Genomic DNA, 19,141 nt, shown 5'->3' with positions numbered 1-19,141 from the left:
TGAAGTTAGGCTGGAATCTGTTATGAGCCAGCCCCAACTTGACAGCACACGATCCCTGATTTGGAGGATGAGAATCACAAGCATGCCCTAGTAGCTGAGGTAGCTTATGAACTGCAGGAGTATTATTATTATTATAATTATTTATTTATTATTTCTTATATTTATATACCACCCTTCATCAAGAGATCCCAGGCGGTTCACAGAATAAAATACAAGACACAAGTAAATAATTAAACCAAAACAACAAAACAATGTCCACCCCCTTCCCACAGATACATTTAAAAGGTGATAGGCGTGTTAATTTGAGTAAACCAAAAGCTCCAAGTGGAACTTGAAAGCTGTAAGAACTTTATCATGCCCCCCTGGAAAATTATGATAACCTGAGCTTAGTAGAAATAAGTATTTATTTTACTTACATTTTACTTACATTTGATAATAGTATTTGCATTTACTCTACCAAGCCAAGACCAAAGTGGAAAAGAACACCAGCTAATACACTTTCCAACATCAGACATATCGATTGTATAGTTTAATCAAAAACAAAGAATTCCAATTTCTAACAACTGTCAAAAGCATAATTATTCTTAAGGCCTTGTCATTCTAATAACCCATTACGGTTTTATCTGAATTACCAGACAAATTAAAAACTTAAGAACCATCTCGCTTATCTGTTGTTCCAGCTTCTTTTAACTGTTCCCAAAGCAATTGTCCTCTTCAGGAATCTGCATGAAGCTGTAGTACCTTTTTAAAAAAGTCCACCAACTTAATTGGAAATCTCCATCTATAATTAATATGTAAATGCTGTAACTCACTTGTAAGCCATTTCCGAAGCCTATGCTTTTCTAAGTGTCTTGCAAGATAAATCAGATAAAATCTGTATTGGAGAGTTACTCATTAATAAATTTTGTGTCTGCCAAGCAGACCTCCTTATTAGATTTTTCAGATGCTTCAGTCCTGTAAGTGTAAACCTGGAAGTAAGCCCTGCTGAACACAGCAAGACTTTCTTCTGAGTAAACATGCATAGGATTGTTGTGCTGCAAGTCTATTAGCATATAATGTGAGCCACAGGGATGCTTATATCCTTGCTGGTAGAAAGACTAAAGTGCAAAGGCAGATCTGAGAGTGCTGCCTGCTTGTTGAATTGCTTCTGACCTTTTCAGGTGTTAAGATCTGCAGAGGGGAACCAGGAGAGGGTGGTTATTTTTGGTGCTAGCCTCTCATTCTTTGATAATCAAGGTGTTTTGTGGGACCCACCTCTTTTGCTGAATTTATGCAGTTCTTGTCTGTTTGGAATGGTTTTAAAGTAAAGGTAAAGGGACCCCTGACCATTAGGTCCAGTCGTGACCGACTCTGGGGTTGCGGCGCTCATCTCACTTTATTGGCCGAGGGAGCCGGTATAAAGCTTCCAGGTCATGTGGCCAGCATGACAAAGCTGGTTCTGGCAAACCAGAACAGTGCACAGAAACACCGTTTACCTTCCCGCTGGTGCGGTACCTATTTACCTACCTGCACTTTGTCGTGCTTTTGAACTGCTAGGTTGGCAGGAGCAGGGACCGAGCTCCCTAGGTTGGCAGGAGCAGCAACAGGAGCTCACCCTGTTGCGGTGATTCGAACCACCGACCTTCATATCAGCATGTTCTATAATTGTAATGGTTTTAACTGTTATTGTAAGTTGCATATTCTGTTCTTGTAAAGTGCCCTGAGACTTTATGGTGAAAGGCAGGTAAGGGATCTAATACAGTGGACGCTCAGGTTGCGAATGTGATCCGTGCGGGAGGCATGTTCGCAACCCGCAGCGTCCACAACTCGCAGCGCCACGTCTGCGCATGTGCGGGTTGCGATTCGGTGCTTCTGTGCGTGCGCAAAGCACAATTTAGTGCTTCTGCGCATGTGCTGAAACCCAGAAGTAACCTGTTCCGGTACTTCCAGGTTTTGGCGCGTCCGTAACCCAAAAACGCGCAACCTGAAGCGTCTGTAACCCGAGGTATGACTGTAAATGATTTAATAAAGAATTTAAAACCATATTTCCCTTCTCTTCAAAGTAGCAGAGAATCACAGTTTTTACCAGCGGTGCTGTATTATTTTGGCTTCTGGACATGTAGTTGTGCCCTGAGAAGAAATGCAATGAAAAACACTAGCAACTAGTCAATGGCGATAATCTTACATAAACAGTGCAGTTATCTACATAGCTACTCAAAAGTAAGTCTCTTTAATTTCCTAAAAGAGGCTTCCTCCCAGGTAAATGAGTAAGCAGCCAACTTTCCTGAACTCAATAGGATTTACTCCTGCGTAGTCACATGCATAGGGTCGTGCTGTATAGGATACATATGCACCACAAAGACTCCTATTACAAAGAATTGTAATATGAAGGCCACAATTACTTCAGAATAAGTTTAACTAAACTCAGTGGGTCTCAACTGTAAGTAAACATGTAAAGGACTGCATTGTAAATGACTTACTCAGGGATGGAAAAATATTTCCAAATCTTTACACACACCCTGCCCCCAACCTCACATTGTTGAGAACCAGATTTTTAGGCTATGTCATCAGGCCTGAGTGATCAGGAGTCTGAGATTTTCCTACTCTGAATCTTAGGGTGCTTCTAGATAGGGGCCTTATATTGCAAATGGGTCATTCAGATTCCATTTTCTTGTATTTGTGCTTGGCACATTAACTTACACACATTCCTGGGGTCCCCCCCCCTTCCAGTCATGGATATTCATAGCTATTCTGATAGCTGTCCATATCAGTAGGCTGTTTATCTGCCTTTTTTGTATTGGCAAAAGTTAGAAAATGTGGAAAGGACTGAGGTAGGGTGGCCATATGAAAGAGAGAGGCGAGGAAATATCAGTAAAGTATAGCTTGAATGAGGCCCATTGTAATTCCTCTTCCACATAGCTATTAAAATTATAGGAGCCTGTTATCTTTTTCAATTGAATCTGAAAGTCTTAAGGTTAGGGCATCATATTTGACACTATATAGTAGGTAAAAGGGTAAAGGGACCCCTGACCATTAGGTCCAGTCATGACTGACTCTGGGGTTGCAGCGCTCATCTCAATTTATTGGCCGAGGGAGCCGGCATACAGCTTCCGGGTCATGTGGCCAGCATGACTAAGCCGCTTCTGGCAAACCAGAGCAACGCACGGAAACACTGTTTGCCTTCCCGCTGGAGCGGTACCTATTTATCTACTTGCACTTTGATGTGCTTTCAAACTGCTAGGTTGGCAGGAGCAGGGACCGAGCAACGGGAGCTCACCCCGTCACGGGGATTCGAACCGCCAACCTTCTGATCAGCAAGTCCTATGCTCTGTGGTTTAATCCACAGCGCCACCCGCGTTCCTAGGCTTAAGGTTAGGGAATCATATTTGACACTATATAGTAGGTTAAAGGGTAAAGGGACCCCTGACCATTAGGTCCAGTCGTGACCAACTCTGGGTTGCGGCGCTCATCTCGCTTTATTGGCTGAGGGAGCCGGCGTAAAGCTTCCGGGTCATATGGCCAGCATGACTAAGACACTTTTGGCGAACCAGAGCAGCACATGGAAACGCCGTTTACCTTCCCGCTGGAGCGGTACCTATTTATCTACTTGCACTTTGACGGGCTTTTGAACTGCTAGGTAGGCAGGAGCAGGGACTGAGCAACGGGAGCTCACCCTGTTGCGGTGATTCGAACCACCGACCTTCTGATCGGCAAGTCCTAGGCTCTGTGGTTTAACCCACAGCGCCACCTGCGTCCCTATATAATAGGTAGCCAGTATTTATTTTTAATGATTTGGTAACTACTGAAATTCCCCTTTCTACACAACTATTAACATTACGGGAACTTATCTTCTCTTTTTAAATGAATTTGGAAGGTTTAACATCTATCAAATCATTAATAATACCATATTTTTCGCCCTATAGGACGCACTTTTTCCCCCTCCAAAAATGAAGGGGAAATGTGTGTGCACCGACCCCTCTCACTCTCCAGGCTTCAGGAAGCTATCTGCAAGCCTTGGGAGCCCGGTGGGTGTTCCCGCCGGGCTCCCAAGGCTTGCAGATAGCAGTCTGTTCTGGGGGCTGGGGTCGGGGGAAGCTTGGGCTTCCCCAGACCCGTGCCTGGGGGGGGAAAATAAATTATTTTCTCTTTATTTCCCCCCCAAAAAACTAGGTGTGCCCTATGGGCCGGTGCGCCCTTTAGGGCGAAAAATACGAAAAATACTCTGCAGTATTGTGTGCAATATGAAGTCCCGCCTTCAGATTTGGCTAAAATACTGCCCCTTCTTGAAGCCTTTTTGACTGCCTTTGTCCTTTCACAGTATCTTAATAAGTTAAAACTTAAAAAATAAATAAACCTCATGCCATTGCTATGTGATCAGAAGTGCCTGGCAAGCAGAGACCACATCTGCCATGAACGATGGGATCAAAACCTGGATGAAAAGGAGGCAATTGCATGACCAATGAAGGTTAAGTTGCTGGTGAATCCCTCCTGTAAGATAAGTGGGATCCATCTGAAAGGTAATTATTGGAAGGCATAAATGTCTGAGACAACCTACGGAAAGCATCTTCTTATGAAGGAGGAGGGGAGGCAATTTCCCCCTTCCGTTCCGTTTAGGAATGTCCCACCACTCTCAGGGGCCCAGGGTGCTACAAGGAAGAGGGTGAATGGGTTCTCAAGTCCATCTTGTGGGTTTTCCACAGGCATCTGGTTGGCCACTGTGAAAAGAGGCTACTAGCCCGGATGGGCCATTGGCCTGATTCAGCAGAGTCTTGCTATGTTATTACGTTGTTGTTGTTTAGTCATGTCTGACTCTTCGTGACCCCATGGACCAGAGCACTCCTGTCTTCCACTGCCTCCTGCAGTTTGGTCAAACTCATGCTGGTAGCTTCGAGAACACTATCCAACCATCTCATCCTCTGTCTCCCCTTCTCCTTGTGCCCTCCATCTTTCCCAACGTCAGGGTCTTTTCCAGGGAGTCTTCTCTTCTCATGAGGTGGCCAAAGTATTGGAGCCGCAGCTTCACGATCTGTCCTTCCAGTGAGCACTCAGGGCTGATTTCCTTCAGAATTGATAGGTTTGATCTTCTTGCAGTCCATGGGACTCTCAAGAGTCTCCTCCAGCACCATAATTCAAAAGCATCAATTCTTCGGCGATCAGCCTTCTTTATGGTCCAGCTCTTACTTCCATACATCACTACTGGGAAAACCATGGCTTTAACTATATGGACCTTTGTTGGCAAGGTGATGTCTCTGCTTTTTAAGATGCTGTCTAGGTTTGTCATTGCTTTTCTCCCAAGAAGCAGGCGTCTTTTAATTTCGTGGCCGCTGTCACCATCTGCAGTGATCATGGAGCCCAAGAAAGTAAAATCTCTCACTGCCTCAATTTCTTCCCCTTCTATCAACACAAATAGTCCCCCTTTCTCTCCCATCAAAAACCCTTCTGTGTGCAAAGGAATCAATTGGATTCCATCTATATGTATTTTTGTGTGTGTGAAGAAAGCTCAAGTTTAGACAGGAGAGGTCCAGTGGTTAGCACACCACACTTCTTGCAAATGGAATTGAGACTGATGAGGAATAGAAACCACCTCCCATGATAGTCCTTTATCATATCTGAATGCCTTTCTTCATTATGTGGCCATAGACTATAAGGCAGCTTCATTTCTGATGGATTTCATTGGAATTCCATCAGAAAGAATGTTAGGTTAATATGCTAGAAAGATAAAGAGATTGATTTTTTTAAAAAAACTTTAATTACAAAAGTTAAGGAGGATCTTTAGGGGAAAGTAGACATTTTCTGTCAAATGTGTCTCTTGTTGGCACTAATAACTTATTGGATGAGATAGATTTTAGTGCTTTGTTATGTATGTTGATTATGTTTCTTATGCATTATCCCATCTTTATTACTGCAAATGATATCTATTCAGGGCAGGCAGATGTTTAAATAAATGGATCTTTGTATTTGTGTATTTCAAGGCCAGGCTCGGGAGCAAAATAAAATCTAATTATTACGCTAATGTAAATTTATTATAGAGCTGTTAAATGTAATTGTGGTTTACAAGACTCATATCGTGAATCCAGAATTATTTCACTGCATGGAGCTAGTTGCTTGGGGACAGAATTACATAGTTTAAACAGCTCACTTCCTCCCTTTCCTTTGAGTTTCATAAACTTGTAGCACGACAGATCAATTAAGCATGCAATTGTAAGGTTAGAGTCTACCTTAAGACCATCCAGCCAAACCTCCGGCACTGAGACAGCATCTTTGAACACCCTGAACAGATTAGATTACTCAGAATGCTATAAACAGAGAGGAGTGAAGAAAGTGTGCCATAGGAACCTGCAAGGCAATCAAGTGAAACAAGGTTTTTTTTTGCTGCAACTTCTGTTGTTACACTATTGGGGCATCAGGAAGTGTGAACCATGACAGCAATACAGCTTGAGACTCTCAAATGAAGAATGGCGTGGTTCAAGGCCACCTGGCAATATAGGAGCCAACTCCTAGGGACCAAGCGGGCTTCGGCTGTCCCAATAAAATATTTGAGAGGGGCCCTCAAAGTTGATGGGCGTTGCCATTCAAATGGTGTGCATGCACCATGTCATGTGATCAATTATGCAGGGCGGGGCTTACCTCCCCCCCCCCCAAATATCTTATTCAAGTTGGCACCCCTACCTGGCACTGAGAGTGATCTGGACCACATGGGCACAATGTGCCGCAGTTTTGATCTTCTGACCCAATTGTGAAGTGACTCAACTGTGAACTGACCTGTGGCACAATGCAGTTCACCAAGGTGATTTGTATATTTAAATGCAGCCAGTGAAATTCTCACTGGACAGTTTGCACCTCTCTATGTGTGCTACTAGGTGAGTCAAGTGAACTAACTACAAGAAGCGAAAAAATCTGCTTCATTATTACTTCAGGTGATATCTATGATTTATCTTCTTCCGATGCAAAAACAGCATATGTGCTGTTGCAGAGAAGCGTCCCCAAACACCCCGGAAGTTTGACAATGGTATTATTAAGTCTGACGGGAATGGGTGGGTGGGAGGCAGCGATTGGATTTGCAAGTTGCTACACTGTTAAGTCAGTTTTAGATAAAAATGCACCTGGGATGCACAGCACTTATTTGGATCTGTGTTGTGAATGCTCCAAATATGCGATGCCAGCATGTTAGAAGGTGGAAGAACAGTGGCTGGTGCTGTTAGAAATGGAAGCCCACCATTGAAATCCTACCTCAACCACAGTGGGTGCGACCACTGTTGTTGTTGTTTTAGCAGCATGCTAGTTCCTCATCTCTAAAATGGAAAGAACTCCATGGAAACAAAATAATTAAAATGTGGTTTTCTCCCCTTGCTGTTTGAAGACAGAAGGTGGTGTTTTAATGCATGACATCTATGGGGCTGTGTTGTCATTGGGTGATGTGTCATAGTTTCACTTCCAATGACATGGGATCTTTTAACAGTCACCACCAAAAGGATTTAATTCTTTTTTGAGGGGAGGGGGTTGCGTGTAGGAACAAAGTAGGTTTTTAACATGCAATATGAAACTTTGGAGCACTGGTCTCCATTGACTGGCTGAACATCCCCAACATATTGTTGGCCAAAGCCAAAATCACCTTACAAGATACTGGGCAGGTTTTGCTCGGATGTTAAAGACAAGTGGTGACAGGACTGAGCCCTGTGGCTCTCAAGCATATATGAGAGCTGCCTAGGGAGGAAAAGCAGCTGCCCATTATGCATCTCTTGGGACCTGTTAGAAAGGAATTAGTGTAGTCAGCTTAGCACCATTCTCTTGGTACTGACCGTGCTGGCAGAACTTCACAGTCGGCCATGCCTCGCTGCTGATAGATCAAGAGATAGCAGCGGCATGGCTGATTTCCTTTTTGTCATTTCTCACGAATGCCCAGTGCATTATTGCTGCTCTGGTTTTTCATATACGACTCATCTGGAAGAAACATCATTGCTGCTTTGCTTCTTGATTCACCTGGAAAATCTATGGCAGGGATGGGGAGCCCAAAGCCTGGATCCATGGGCAACCTTCTGGGAAGCCACAGGCCAGTAGTAGGGGAAGCCAGAAGCAAAAGTGGACAGAGCAATGGATGTGACCCCTATCTTTGTGCCATAGGCTACATTCTAGCTGTGTAGAGCCATGCAGAGGGTTCTGCATCTCCCTCACCAATCCATCCTCCATCCAGGCAAACAAGAGGCGTTATCACAGTTCAAGGCAAAAGTATCTGAGGGAAAGAGTAAGCAAGGTCAGTGAGAGATGGGGCATTGGGAGAGGGGTGTGGCTGAGAAGGATATGAAGCCTGAGATACGTCCAGAGAGCCAGACCGAGAGACTTGGAGGGCTGCATTTGGTTCCCATATCTGATGTTCCCTATGCCTGATCTCCACTATGGGTGCTTCAGATAGTTTGTCACCACTTTCTCAATTGCTTCCTAAGGTTGGAAGACTATTAGCAAGGCCATGGTAATTGGGTTTGGATGTATTTTGATTGAACAGTTATTTATTTATCTTTCATTTTATTGAAAGACATATATAAGCTGCTTAAATATTTTAAGAATCTATGTAAAAAATAGTACAGTCATACCTCATGTTACGTTTGCTTCATGTTACATTTTTTCAGGTTGCGTCCTGCGGAAGTACCGGAAAGGGTTACTTCTGGGTTTTGCCGCTTGCACATGCACAGACGCGCAAAATGATGTCATGCGCATGCGCAGAAGCACCGAGTTGCAACCCGCACATGTGCAGATGCGCCACTGCGGGTTGCTTTCCTTTCATGTTGCGAACGGGCCTCCGGAATGGGTCCCATTCGCAACCAGAGGTACCACTGTATTTATCTTGCTTGTCTTGAGCCTTCTCACAATGACCTCCACTAACTTGCAATACTCTAAAAGAAGATTCGTCAAATTCATGGAGACTGTGGCTGTCAGTGACTACAGTGGTACCTCATGTTACAGACGCTTCAGGTTACAGACGCTTCAGGTTACAGACTCCGCTAACCCAGAAATAGTACCTCAGGTTAAGAACTTTACCTCAGGATGAGAACAGAAATCGTGTTCCGGCGGCGCAGCGGCAGCAGGAGGTGCTTCAGGTTAAGAACAGTTTCAGGTTAAGAACGGACCTCCAGAACAAATTAAGTTTTTAACCTGAGGGACCACTGTACTTACTACAGTGGGTATGCTCTGTGTCTGCGGTTGGAGGCAGAAATGCTTCTGCAAACCAGTTGCTGGAAACCACAGGATGGGGCCTGCTCTTGTGCTTGGTTCCTGCTTCATGGTTTCCCACAGGCACCTGCTTGGCCACTGTTCACTACTAAGCCTGTTGTTCGTACTGAAGTTGAAAGATTTTGATTTGGTTAAGGTCACTTGTTAAGTTCGTGACAAAGAGTTCAGCTCATGTCTTTGCTCCTTTCACACCAAAATACTAACATCGTTGCGTAGCCCATTTGCAAACGTCAGGTGTCAGAACTAGAGGAATTTGAGAGGAAAATTAAAAGAAAAACAAAACCAGCTCATAGAGACTTTTCTAGAGTTATGGCAGGAAGACTCTAGCAGGCTATTCCTACGCATTTAGCAAGCTCTCAATTTCATTTTAACATCTGCAGTTTTGTGTAACTGGTGTTATTAGAGACTTGTGTTAGAAGCATCATCAAAACTCTCTTCAGGTATTAACATTAATTAAACAGGTGAGGGGGTGCAGGGAGCATGAGTATGCTAGTTCCATCTCCTTCCATAACCATTTCCATTGCCCTCCAACTTGTGGAGGGCGACTATCTGCAGCAGGGAATCTTCTATCCTTGTAGGGCTCCTCGTGTATCCACGCGACGGGGTGAGCTCCCATTGCTCTGTCCCAGCTTCTGCCAACCTAGCAGTTTGAAAGCATGCCAATTCAAGTAGATAAATAGGTACCACTTTGGCAGGAAGGTAATTTATCTACTTGCACTTTGAGGTGCTTTCAAACTGCAAGGTTGGCAGGAGCAGGGACCAAGCAACGGGAGCTCACCCCGTCATGGGGATTGAACCGCTGACCTTCTGATCGGCAAGTCCTAGGCTCTGTGGTTTAACCCACAGCGCCACCCGCGTCCCACTACATCAACATCTACCTGTCGGCAAATTTGCCTATACAAAAAATGTTTTAAGCAGGCACAGCAAAGAGTAAAAGACCCCTGCTTGACGTCAACAGGGAGGGTGTTCCAAAGTGTGGGTGCTGCCACACTAAAAGATTTCTTCCAATTTATGAGATTTGCAGTACCAAATAAATAAATAAATAAATAAATAAAACCTGAATATAAATCCATGACTGTGCTAGCTTCATCTCCTGTCATTGTGGAAGGCAGTTATATGCAGTGAGCAGCCTTCCCAGTCACGGAGACTCCCCATGTAAGTTAGAACCCAAATTTTCCAGGGATCTAAAATACACAAAGGACCCCTGGACAGTTAAGTCCAGTCAAAGGCGACTATGGGGTTGTGGCGCTCATCTTGCTTCAGGCCGAAGGAGCCAATGTTTGTCCATAGACAGCTTTTCCAGGTCATGTGGCCAGCATGACTAAACCGCTTCTGGTGCTATAGGACACCATGACGGTAGCCAGAGAACACAGAAACACTGTTCCGGGTCATGTGGCCAGCATGACTAGATCGCTTCTGGCAAACCAGAGCAGCGCACGGAAACGCCATTTACCTTCCCGCCGGAGTGGTACCTATTTATCTACTTGCACTTTGACGTGCTTTTGAACTGCTAGGTTGGCAGGAGCAGGAACCGAGCAACGGGAGCTCACCCTGTCGCGGGGATTCAAACCGCCGACCTTCTGATCGGCAAGTCCTAGGCTCTGTGGTTTAACCCACAGCGCCACCCACGTCCCCAAGCAGCATATAAATTTTGTTAAATAAATAAAATTTCATGCTACCTCCCTCTTGTTTTTCTGTCACCCAGTTTTGCTTATATTATCCTGCCAGCATTCACAAGCTGACTATGCTGGAGTAATGATACTGATAATTGCACCGTCTCTTTTCATTTAAGACAAAATGAAGCAGGTGGTATAGTCCTCAATAGTGTCTCACTGATATATGAAATTTTCAAGTTTCTTAAAAAAAATTCAAAGTTGGCAAAATGTGAGCAGATGCTTTTTATTTATTTATTTGAAATATTTATGAATCACCCTCCCTCCAAAGAAGCTCAGGGCGATATACAGTAACACAAAAATCATGCTCTCTCCTTTCTGCATCCACTCACACCCCAAAATCAATTTAAAACACAGAAAGAGATGATAAGAACAAGAGATGAATGATGAGAACAAAGCTAAATGTGGTAAAGTAGAGCCTATATTCTATGAAAACATTTATTTTCTGGTTAAAGCTATAGTAACATTTTTAATAACATCAAATAACTGACACATCATTTTTTTAAAAACACCTTTTTAAAAAATTCTTTAAAATAAAAATTTCTTATTTTCAGACCTCTATCGGCTTTTCAACTGCTGGCAATAACTGGACCCTTTGATTTTCATATAACTTCCCTCCACCATAGCAAAAGTGGCATTTTCAGATTTTAAACAATCCTTGATGCCACCAATTTAACAAAAAAGATTTAAAGTATGAAGTTCTACTTTTATTTTTAGCCTTGCAACTAAAGTGGTGAGCAGCAGGGATTCTTAAACGGGTAGCAATAGTTCAACTTTTGCCAGCCTGGTGCCCTGCAGATGTTTAAGCCTAGAACTTCTATCAACCCCAGCTAGCATGACTCTTTTTTAGTCCCAAAACATCTGGAGGGCACTAGTTTGGCAAAGGCTACTATCGTTTATTGTTCCCTAGTTTCTGTTAATACAAAGTGATGGGCACTGCTCATATTTCATTCTTGGGAGGAATTTTTGGTACACACAGAACTTGAGCAACGGGTGATAGTTTGTTTTCATTCAGCATGCTCTCTTTTCTCTTAAATTCTCCTCTCTCTCTCTCTCTCTCTCTCTCTCTCTCTCTCTGTGCATCCCAATTTTCACAGTCACAGAAATTTGACGCTGTGCTGTTAAATTGTTGATTAGTTCCTTTGTGAGTGTGTCTGATAAAACAACTGTGCGTGTCACCCAGTTTTAATCAGCTTCATTTCTTTCTAGTGAGACTTCAGGTTGGGTTTGTGTGTTGTTGTCTCCCCGCCCCCCCCTGCCCGGCCTGCACTTTCTAATTGAAAACAGGGGTCTAGACAGTCGCCCTGGGACTTCTGTGCAAAGAGCTTTCTCAGTAGGCTGGCATCTCCCTGCAGATTGCATATCCACAGCCACAACCCCTCCCTTCCTGGTGCCATACAGGCCTCCGCCCCCTGCAGTCCCTCAGGGAAATGTCTCCGCTGGTACTGGTTCCACCCCACCTCATCCCACATTCCCATATCCTTCAGGCTACTGGAGAATCCCAATAAATATCTGCTACCTTTTTCTTTCTCCCCTGGCGAGACTCTTGCGCCTTTTTACGCTTGCACGGCGGGCAAATTCAGCCGTAAATATAAACTCTCGCCTGAGTCTTTCCCGCTGCTTTGCTCCGGTGCCAGGAAAAGCCGCAGCGGTTAAACTTCTTATCTGCCGTGCAGCTGCTGAAGGAACCAGGCCACAAGAAAAGCGGTGGGTTTAATTTAGTCCAGAGCGAGGGAAGAAATAAAAGAGAACAAGGTTCTCTCTCTGTGGGTGCACCTTTTAACAGCTACTGTGGCCTATTTATGCCCTTCTCCTGTTATTAAGCAGATTAGGATTGTTGTTGCACCACCCCGCATATAAGCTTTCTGATAAAATGCCATATGTTGCTATGCGGCTGACTACTGGAGGAGGAGGACCACACAGTTCAGCATGGGAACATGGACTTACCCAGACATGGCTATATATGCAATTGCCAAATTTTCCCCAAGCCTCACACTCCACACTCTTTTCCTTGGACCAAACTTCTTCATATTATCACAGACCCTCCAAGTGTCCCTGTTTTCCAGGGACAGTCCCAGATTTACGGAAACTGCCCTGGGTTTTGATTGGATCCCAGAATGTCCCTCTTTTCTTTGGGACATCCTTATTTTCATTGGAGAAATGTTGTAGTAGGGTGTCCTCTAGGAGACTCTGTGAATAGAAGTAATGTTTTATTATGTTCTAACATACAGTGGTAACTTGGGTTAAGTACTTAATTTGTTCCGGAGGTCCGTTCTTAACCTGAAACTATTCTTAATCTGAAGCACCACTTTAGCTAATGGGGCCTCCTGCTGTCGCTGCGCCGCCAGAGCACGATTTCTGTTCTCATCCTGAAGCAAAGTTCTTAACCTGAGGTAATATTTCTGGGTTAGTGGAATCTGTAACCTGAAGCGTATGTAACCTGAAGCGTATGTAACCCGAGGTATCACTGTGTGTTGGAAGTCACCCAGAGTGGCTGGGGCAACCCAGTCAGATGGTTGGGGTATAAATAATAAAAATGTTGTTGTTGTTATGGAATAGGACATCACTGTTTTCATCGGAGACATGTTGGAGGCCATGCTATCACCTCCACCTCCCCAGTTCATCTGTCTCACTCTCTCTCTCGTTCCACCTCTCAACCTTCCTGCTATCTAGTTGCTCAGTCTGTCAGTTTTCTTGGCAGTGGGAAGCATGGTGTGTGTGTGTGTGTGTGTGTGTGTGTGTGTCTGTCTGTCTGTCTGTCTGTCTGTCTGTCTGTGTGTGTGGTGCAGGGGGAGGTACGTATGTCCAGTCCAGTGGTTGCTTAGCAACCAGGATATGCCCCCACACCCTGTCCCGTTCTCTTAAGCTTCATTGGTGAGGAAGGCAAAGGGAGGGTGAGGCAGTCAAGTAGATGAGAAGCGCTGAGCAGTGGTGGAGATGCCTGCTGGCTAGGATCTTTATAGCCTCCCATGGGGCTTGTAACCGCAGGATCTTGTGTCCCTTTTGGGCAGTGAATCAGAGCAGCTCAGCCCTCCTCAAAGCTGCATTCGGTCGTTCTTTTATTCCCTTCCTGTGCAGCTATTTTCCTCTCTCCCATGTTGTGCTTTATTTACTTTTTAATTATCAGAATGCCGTACAATTCATTTTTGGAGGGTGGGAGAAGAATGCTGCACAGCCTCTCTCCCTATCTAGTCGTTTAACAATTAGGCCAAAACCTCACCACAGCGCTTAACAAGGATACTAGTTCCGGTTTGAAACTGGCAAGGATGGTAAACATCCTGGCTGTAACTAATAAATTGTACAAACCATCTTGTTCTCACCACACATCAATCAAAACACAACTGCCCTAAGCAGGGATGGGTTTTCCATAGTCTCAGAAAAACAGACTTTGATGTGGAGATACACCCAGACCAATGCTAACTGTGTTCATTCAGAGGGAATTCCCATTGCGTTCACAATCCATGGATCAATCCATGTTTAGGATCTCAGCTAATAACTCTATGAGAATAACTCTCTGAGACAGCCATTAGTGCAAATTACATGCTGTTTTGCTTGCCGTTTGATGCCCATTTCAGTGCGCATGAGAGCGCATTAGCAAGTATACTTGCTTCCTGTTAAACTACATAATTGCCTGTCAGGTGAAAGTTGTTACAAGAATAAGGCATAATAGTGAATCAGACATGCTGCTTTAAACTCAATTATTTTTTCATTTTAAAATTAGGACAACCTGCCTACCTCCAACTTGCATGCTTTTGAAAAACATGTGTGTTTCTCATGCTGGCTCTTGTCATAGCACGGCCTACTGTTTCTGCAATTTCTGCAACTGCAGTGTTGACCCCCAGAGTTTCTGTTAACATTGCAGAGGTTTTTAGGTGCATTCTCAGTTCATGTTGGAACTGAAAATCCAGTCATGTTTGAAACTGTGGGCCTCTCCAGATGTCCTTTTTCTTGTGCATTCATGGTTATTCGTGCTCATGATGGTATTGGGGCTTTTGTACATGATCTTGCTTTGGTTCCTGCTCCCACTTGCAAAAAGGTTGGGGCAGACATATTGCTTTATCAGTCCAATCAGTGCATGTGGCTTAGTTGCCTGCTGAAACCCATAACTGTTTATACCACAAATATTGCTGGTGTTTTTTTGGTCCTGCTTCTGTTGCCCTATAGCACAAAAGTCCCTGTCTAGATGGCAATAATGTGGTAATATTGGAGACACACCACCAAACAACTAACAGAACAGAATGATGTGTGGACAGCCCAGTGTAAATCCACAACTAACGTGCTATTATTGTGTCAATGTCATGTTGCAGAGTGTACCCACAAAAAGCCACCAATCCAAGTTAGGGCCTCACTAGCTTCCTCCCTTTATGAATAATAGGCCCGGGAGGGGTGGGAAGGTGTGGAAAACTTCAGTTAATTGTGTGCTTTCAATGCTTTTCAATAATTTCATTATCCTGTAATTGCACTGATCTTTGCCTAACACGTTTATATGCCCCTTCCCCTCTTTGCTTTGTTTTGATCCCGGGGAAGGTGGATGTCCACTGCTTCATCCTCTGCTTCTCCTTCCTCCTCTGCAGACTTGGGGACCAGTTCTACAAAGAAGCCATTGAACACTGTCGCAGCTACAATTCCCGGCTATGTGCTGAACGCAGCGTCCGTCTTCCTTTCCTGGACTCGCAGACAGGTGTAGCTCAGAATAACTGTTACATCTGGATGGAAAAGAGGCACCGGGGACCAGGTACACATTGTTTATCAGTGGCATGGAGGACGCACAGAGTTCTGCTACCAGGAACTTTGAGAAGTCACACGCAGGAGGGCCTGCCTGAAAGGATATGCTTGAAAGGGGTTCCTTTTGTTAACTGCAGAAGATGAGTAAACCCAGTGGAGACTGGTGCTTATTGGGACTGGTGGGGCGGAAGGCGGGGAGCCCAACAGCTGGTGGAGCCACAGCCAATGACAGGCAGAGCCAGCTAATGCCTGTTTGGTCTCCATTCTCCTCCCTGTTGGGTTCTACAAATGCAAAGTTGAGACTTAGAAGGAGGAAGATGACAGGCAGGTCTACCTCCTGGACTATCTGTAACTAAGAAGGCTGGGAGGCAGGAGGGGGCTGGCTGAGGTTGGTGGGGCATTGTCCCGTTTCCCTTACTAGACCAGCCTCCACTGAGGAAGTCCTAATTATTCCTTCGCCCCCATTCACTGTCACTAGAGAGGATTGCTTGACATGTTGTTTCCTTCGGATGCAGCATCATCTCAGCCCCTTTATTTCTATTGATCTTCATTGCATAAGTGCAATGGAAAGTGAATGGGAAATGGTTTTAAGTAAGAGTTGCGAGGGAAAGGCATCCGTACGTTGTTACTGATACACTTGAGAATAATGAACCTTATTTCTCAGAAGGTAAAATGCATTAGTGGCGTGCTTGCAATTTTAAAGTGACTTTACCATTGCCCGTTTCAGAAAGCGATAGGGAGTGCCTTGTTCCCTTCTTGCACATACCATAAAAGTTTAACATGTTAATAGTAACGCAAGGACCAAACTAGACCTTACATAGAATTCTTGACACACCCCTCCATTTAAAAAATCGAAACCAGCTGTTTCAGAGTGGGAGGAAGTTGCTTGCTGCACTTGCGCAGCCTTGCAGAACTCAGCCTGCCATTGGCTCCACTACCTTCTGACTGCCCAGTCCTCAACCACTAGTTTCAGTGGGCACCAGCCACTGTTGCAGGTTCAGAAAAAGTATGCGATAGAGTCCTGGGGGACTGCACTCCATATCGAAGAAAGCTAAGGTGCCGAAGAATAGGGCTGTAACCCAGCTTTCTTTCTACTATACAAATTTTACTAAATAAAATCTCCTACTATAATAATTTTACTAAACAGCCTCTTGCTACTTGCACTCTGAAGTGGCGCAGTCCCAGGGACCTGAATGCACAGATTGGCTCTGGGTACAGTGGTACCTCGGGTTAAGTACTTAATTCGTTCCAGAGGTCCATTCTTAACCTGAAACTGTTCTTAACCTGAAGCACCACTTTAGCTAATGGGGCCTCCTGCTGCTGCTGCGCCGCCGGAGCACGATTTCTGTTCTCATCCTGAAGCAAAGTTCTTAACCTGAAGCACTATTTTTGGGTTAGAGGAGTCTGTAACCTGAAGTGTATGTAACCTGAAGTGTATGTAACCTGAGGTACCACTGTATTGTTTTCTTCAAGTGTTACGCACTGTACTTCTGAATAGCACTGTGTCCAATGAACAATTCTTTCCCATTCATTCTGCTCTTTAGCATATGTACTTGAAATATATTCATTATCTGACGGGGGGGGGAATCATTCCTTTGTTGCATCACCTTACTTTCGTACAGTTCTCTTAATAAATGCTGTATCTCATGGCAAACAGTTGAGGGTTAATTTCACACAGTACTGCACATAACTCCTTTCCTCTCTTCCCCCCTCCCCCCCTTTCACTTTAGCTTTGAGTTATGACTCTTCTACACTAATGAGATAAACAACATAACTCATTGCGGGTCCCGCTATTTCCTTTATAATCAAATGGTTAGAACCTTCTGTGCTTGCCCTATAAGGCACTGAATTGTGAGGCAACTCTGGAGAACAAAGAAGATAAAAAACAACAACCATGCATGTATTCTCACGTATGTGGTGCCCAGGTCAAAACTGGGGAGATCCTTGCAAGAGTAAGAAACGACTGTCTTCCTGGACTTGCCTTCTAAACTTCTGTTTGCAGAAGAATTAAAAAAAGAACACCATACTTCTTTTGGGAAATTATATTGCAGTGGCTAGGCTCAACACATCCCTTTCCTGTTCCAAATTCAGTAGGCTCTGCTTTTGAAGATAACACGAGGTTACTTCAGATTAACAAGATTGTGTAGTAGGACTGCTTGTTAGCATACAGTCTCGTCAATTAGGAAAGGAAAAGCAGGTTTTTATGTAGGGCATTCCCCATCCCTGTTGTGCCTCTTTCTACTGTAGCTGCCAGGGGTTATCTGCCCAATCAGCTTTTTGAGTTTGAAAGCTTTATGCCTGGTATGAAACAGGGACAGGCGATTGAGGGGTTGTTTCTCTCCCCCCCTCTACCCTTACATTTTTTTCTCAGGATGTTAAGCATAAGGTGTTCAGCTACAGAAACAAAACAAAAAAAGCCCACCCCACAATGCATCATTGCAGCCATGACTATTTACATTAACTGGAACAATTGCTGCTTGCCCCCAAGTGGGCTGGTACGTATCCTGGCACCCTACTTTAACATGTGCTGCATCTGCGTTTCCCCCTCACCCCCATTGCCATTATTCTCCTCCTCTAGATCAATGCTTTTAAGCTGCCAGTTGCTGCTGCTGTTCTGACCAGGGAACTTTTGCCTCCCCAACCTTAAAAAGACAGCCACTCTCAGTTTGAGTGACCTAATTCTTCGTTGATGGATAATGTTGTAGAAGAATGCAACTCTCCGTGGTGCAAAGCTATATAAATGGCACTTTCAAAGTGAGAAGGAGATTGCCAAATGCCCCTTATTTTAAAGACAGCCAGTCTTTTCACAAGGGATGTTGTCTTTGTTCCGGAGTGATATCCTTATAGCACTTAATATGAGCCCCTTATTTCGGGTTTTAGATGCAATACAACACTGAAGAGAACTGAAACTCTGTCTCTGCAGTGACAGGTATTTTTGAACTTTTGATCTCACAACCCTGAAGAAGAGAGAAGAGGTGGAGGGAGAAACTTTGCAATGCCTTTTTGCCCATTTCATTCCACTTCATGTGTCACTTTGAGCTAATCAAGTGGGAAAGCTCATAGTGAATGAATCAGCTGTTGGTTTCCACATCGCCTGAAACATATAAGCTTCCTCTAAAGAGTGCCTGGTGTTCCTTCAATCACAGGTGGCACTCAGAGGCCAGTCCTAAACAAATGTTTTCCCCAGAGCTGACTTCTCCAGCCAGGTGCCCTATGGGTGTTTTGTTGTGGCAAATGGGGTAGGACAGAGCAGTGGCAGCGCCCCGCCGGATGTGTTGTAACCAGCATGCTAGCTGGGACTCATGGGAGTTGTAGTCCAAAACCTCTGGAGGGTACCAGGCTGGGGAAGGCTGCTCTCGAGCAAGTATGAGTATGAGCTTCCATTCATCTCTGGAATGAGCCACTGTTGCCACTATCAACATTTCCTTAGTATTTAATAAAACAAGTAGGTCATATGGAACAAAAGCAGGGTAAATTAACTTATATTTTAAAAGTAGCTGCCTTGACATTACTTGTGACCCTGTAGTTGTCAGATTGAA

At 44.3% G+C, this 19,141-nt stretch overlaps 1 protein-coding gene across 2 annotated transcripts in view; it reads left to right on the top strand.

Annotated features, from left to right (window-relative positions):
- The window catches only part of DPF3 (double PHD fingers 3), a 183,700-nt gene that overhangs the window by 69,187 nt on the left and 95,372 nt on the right, over positions 1-19,141 (top strand). For both annotated transcript variants that reach the window (XR_014546480.1, XM_083607328.1), the window contains exon 2: positions 15,452-15,612. Coding sequence is in view for 1 of the 2 variants with exons in the window: in XM_083607328.1 (XP_083463454.1) it covers positions 15,452-15,612 (161 nt within the window). In the remaining variant the exon portion in view is untranslated. The remainder of the gene's footprint in view (positions 1-15,451; positions 15,613-19,141) is intronic.

Source organism: Podarcis filfolensis (assembly GCF_964270895.1).
Source record: "Podarcis filfolensis genome assembly, chromosome: 1".
Taxonomy (NCBI): Eukaryota; Metazoa; Chordata; class Lepidosauria; order Squamata; family Lacertidae; genus Podarcis; species Podarcis filfolensis.
This window is presented reverse-complemented; position numbering and strand designations above follow the sequence as displayed.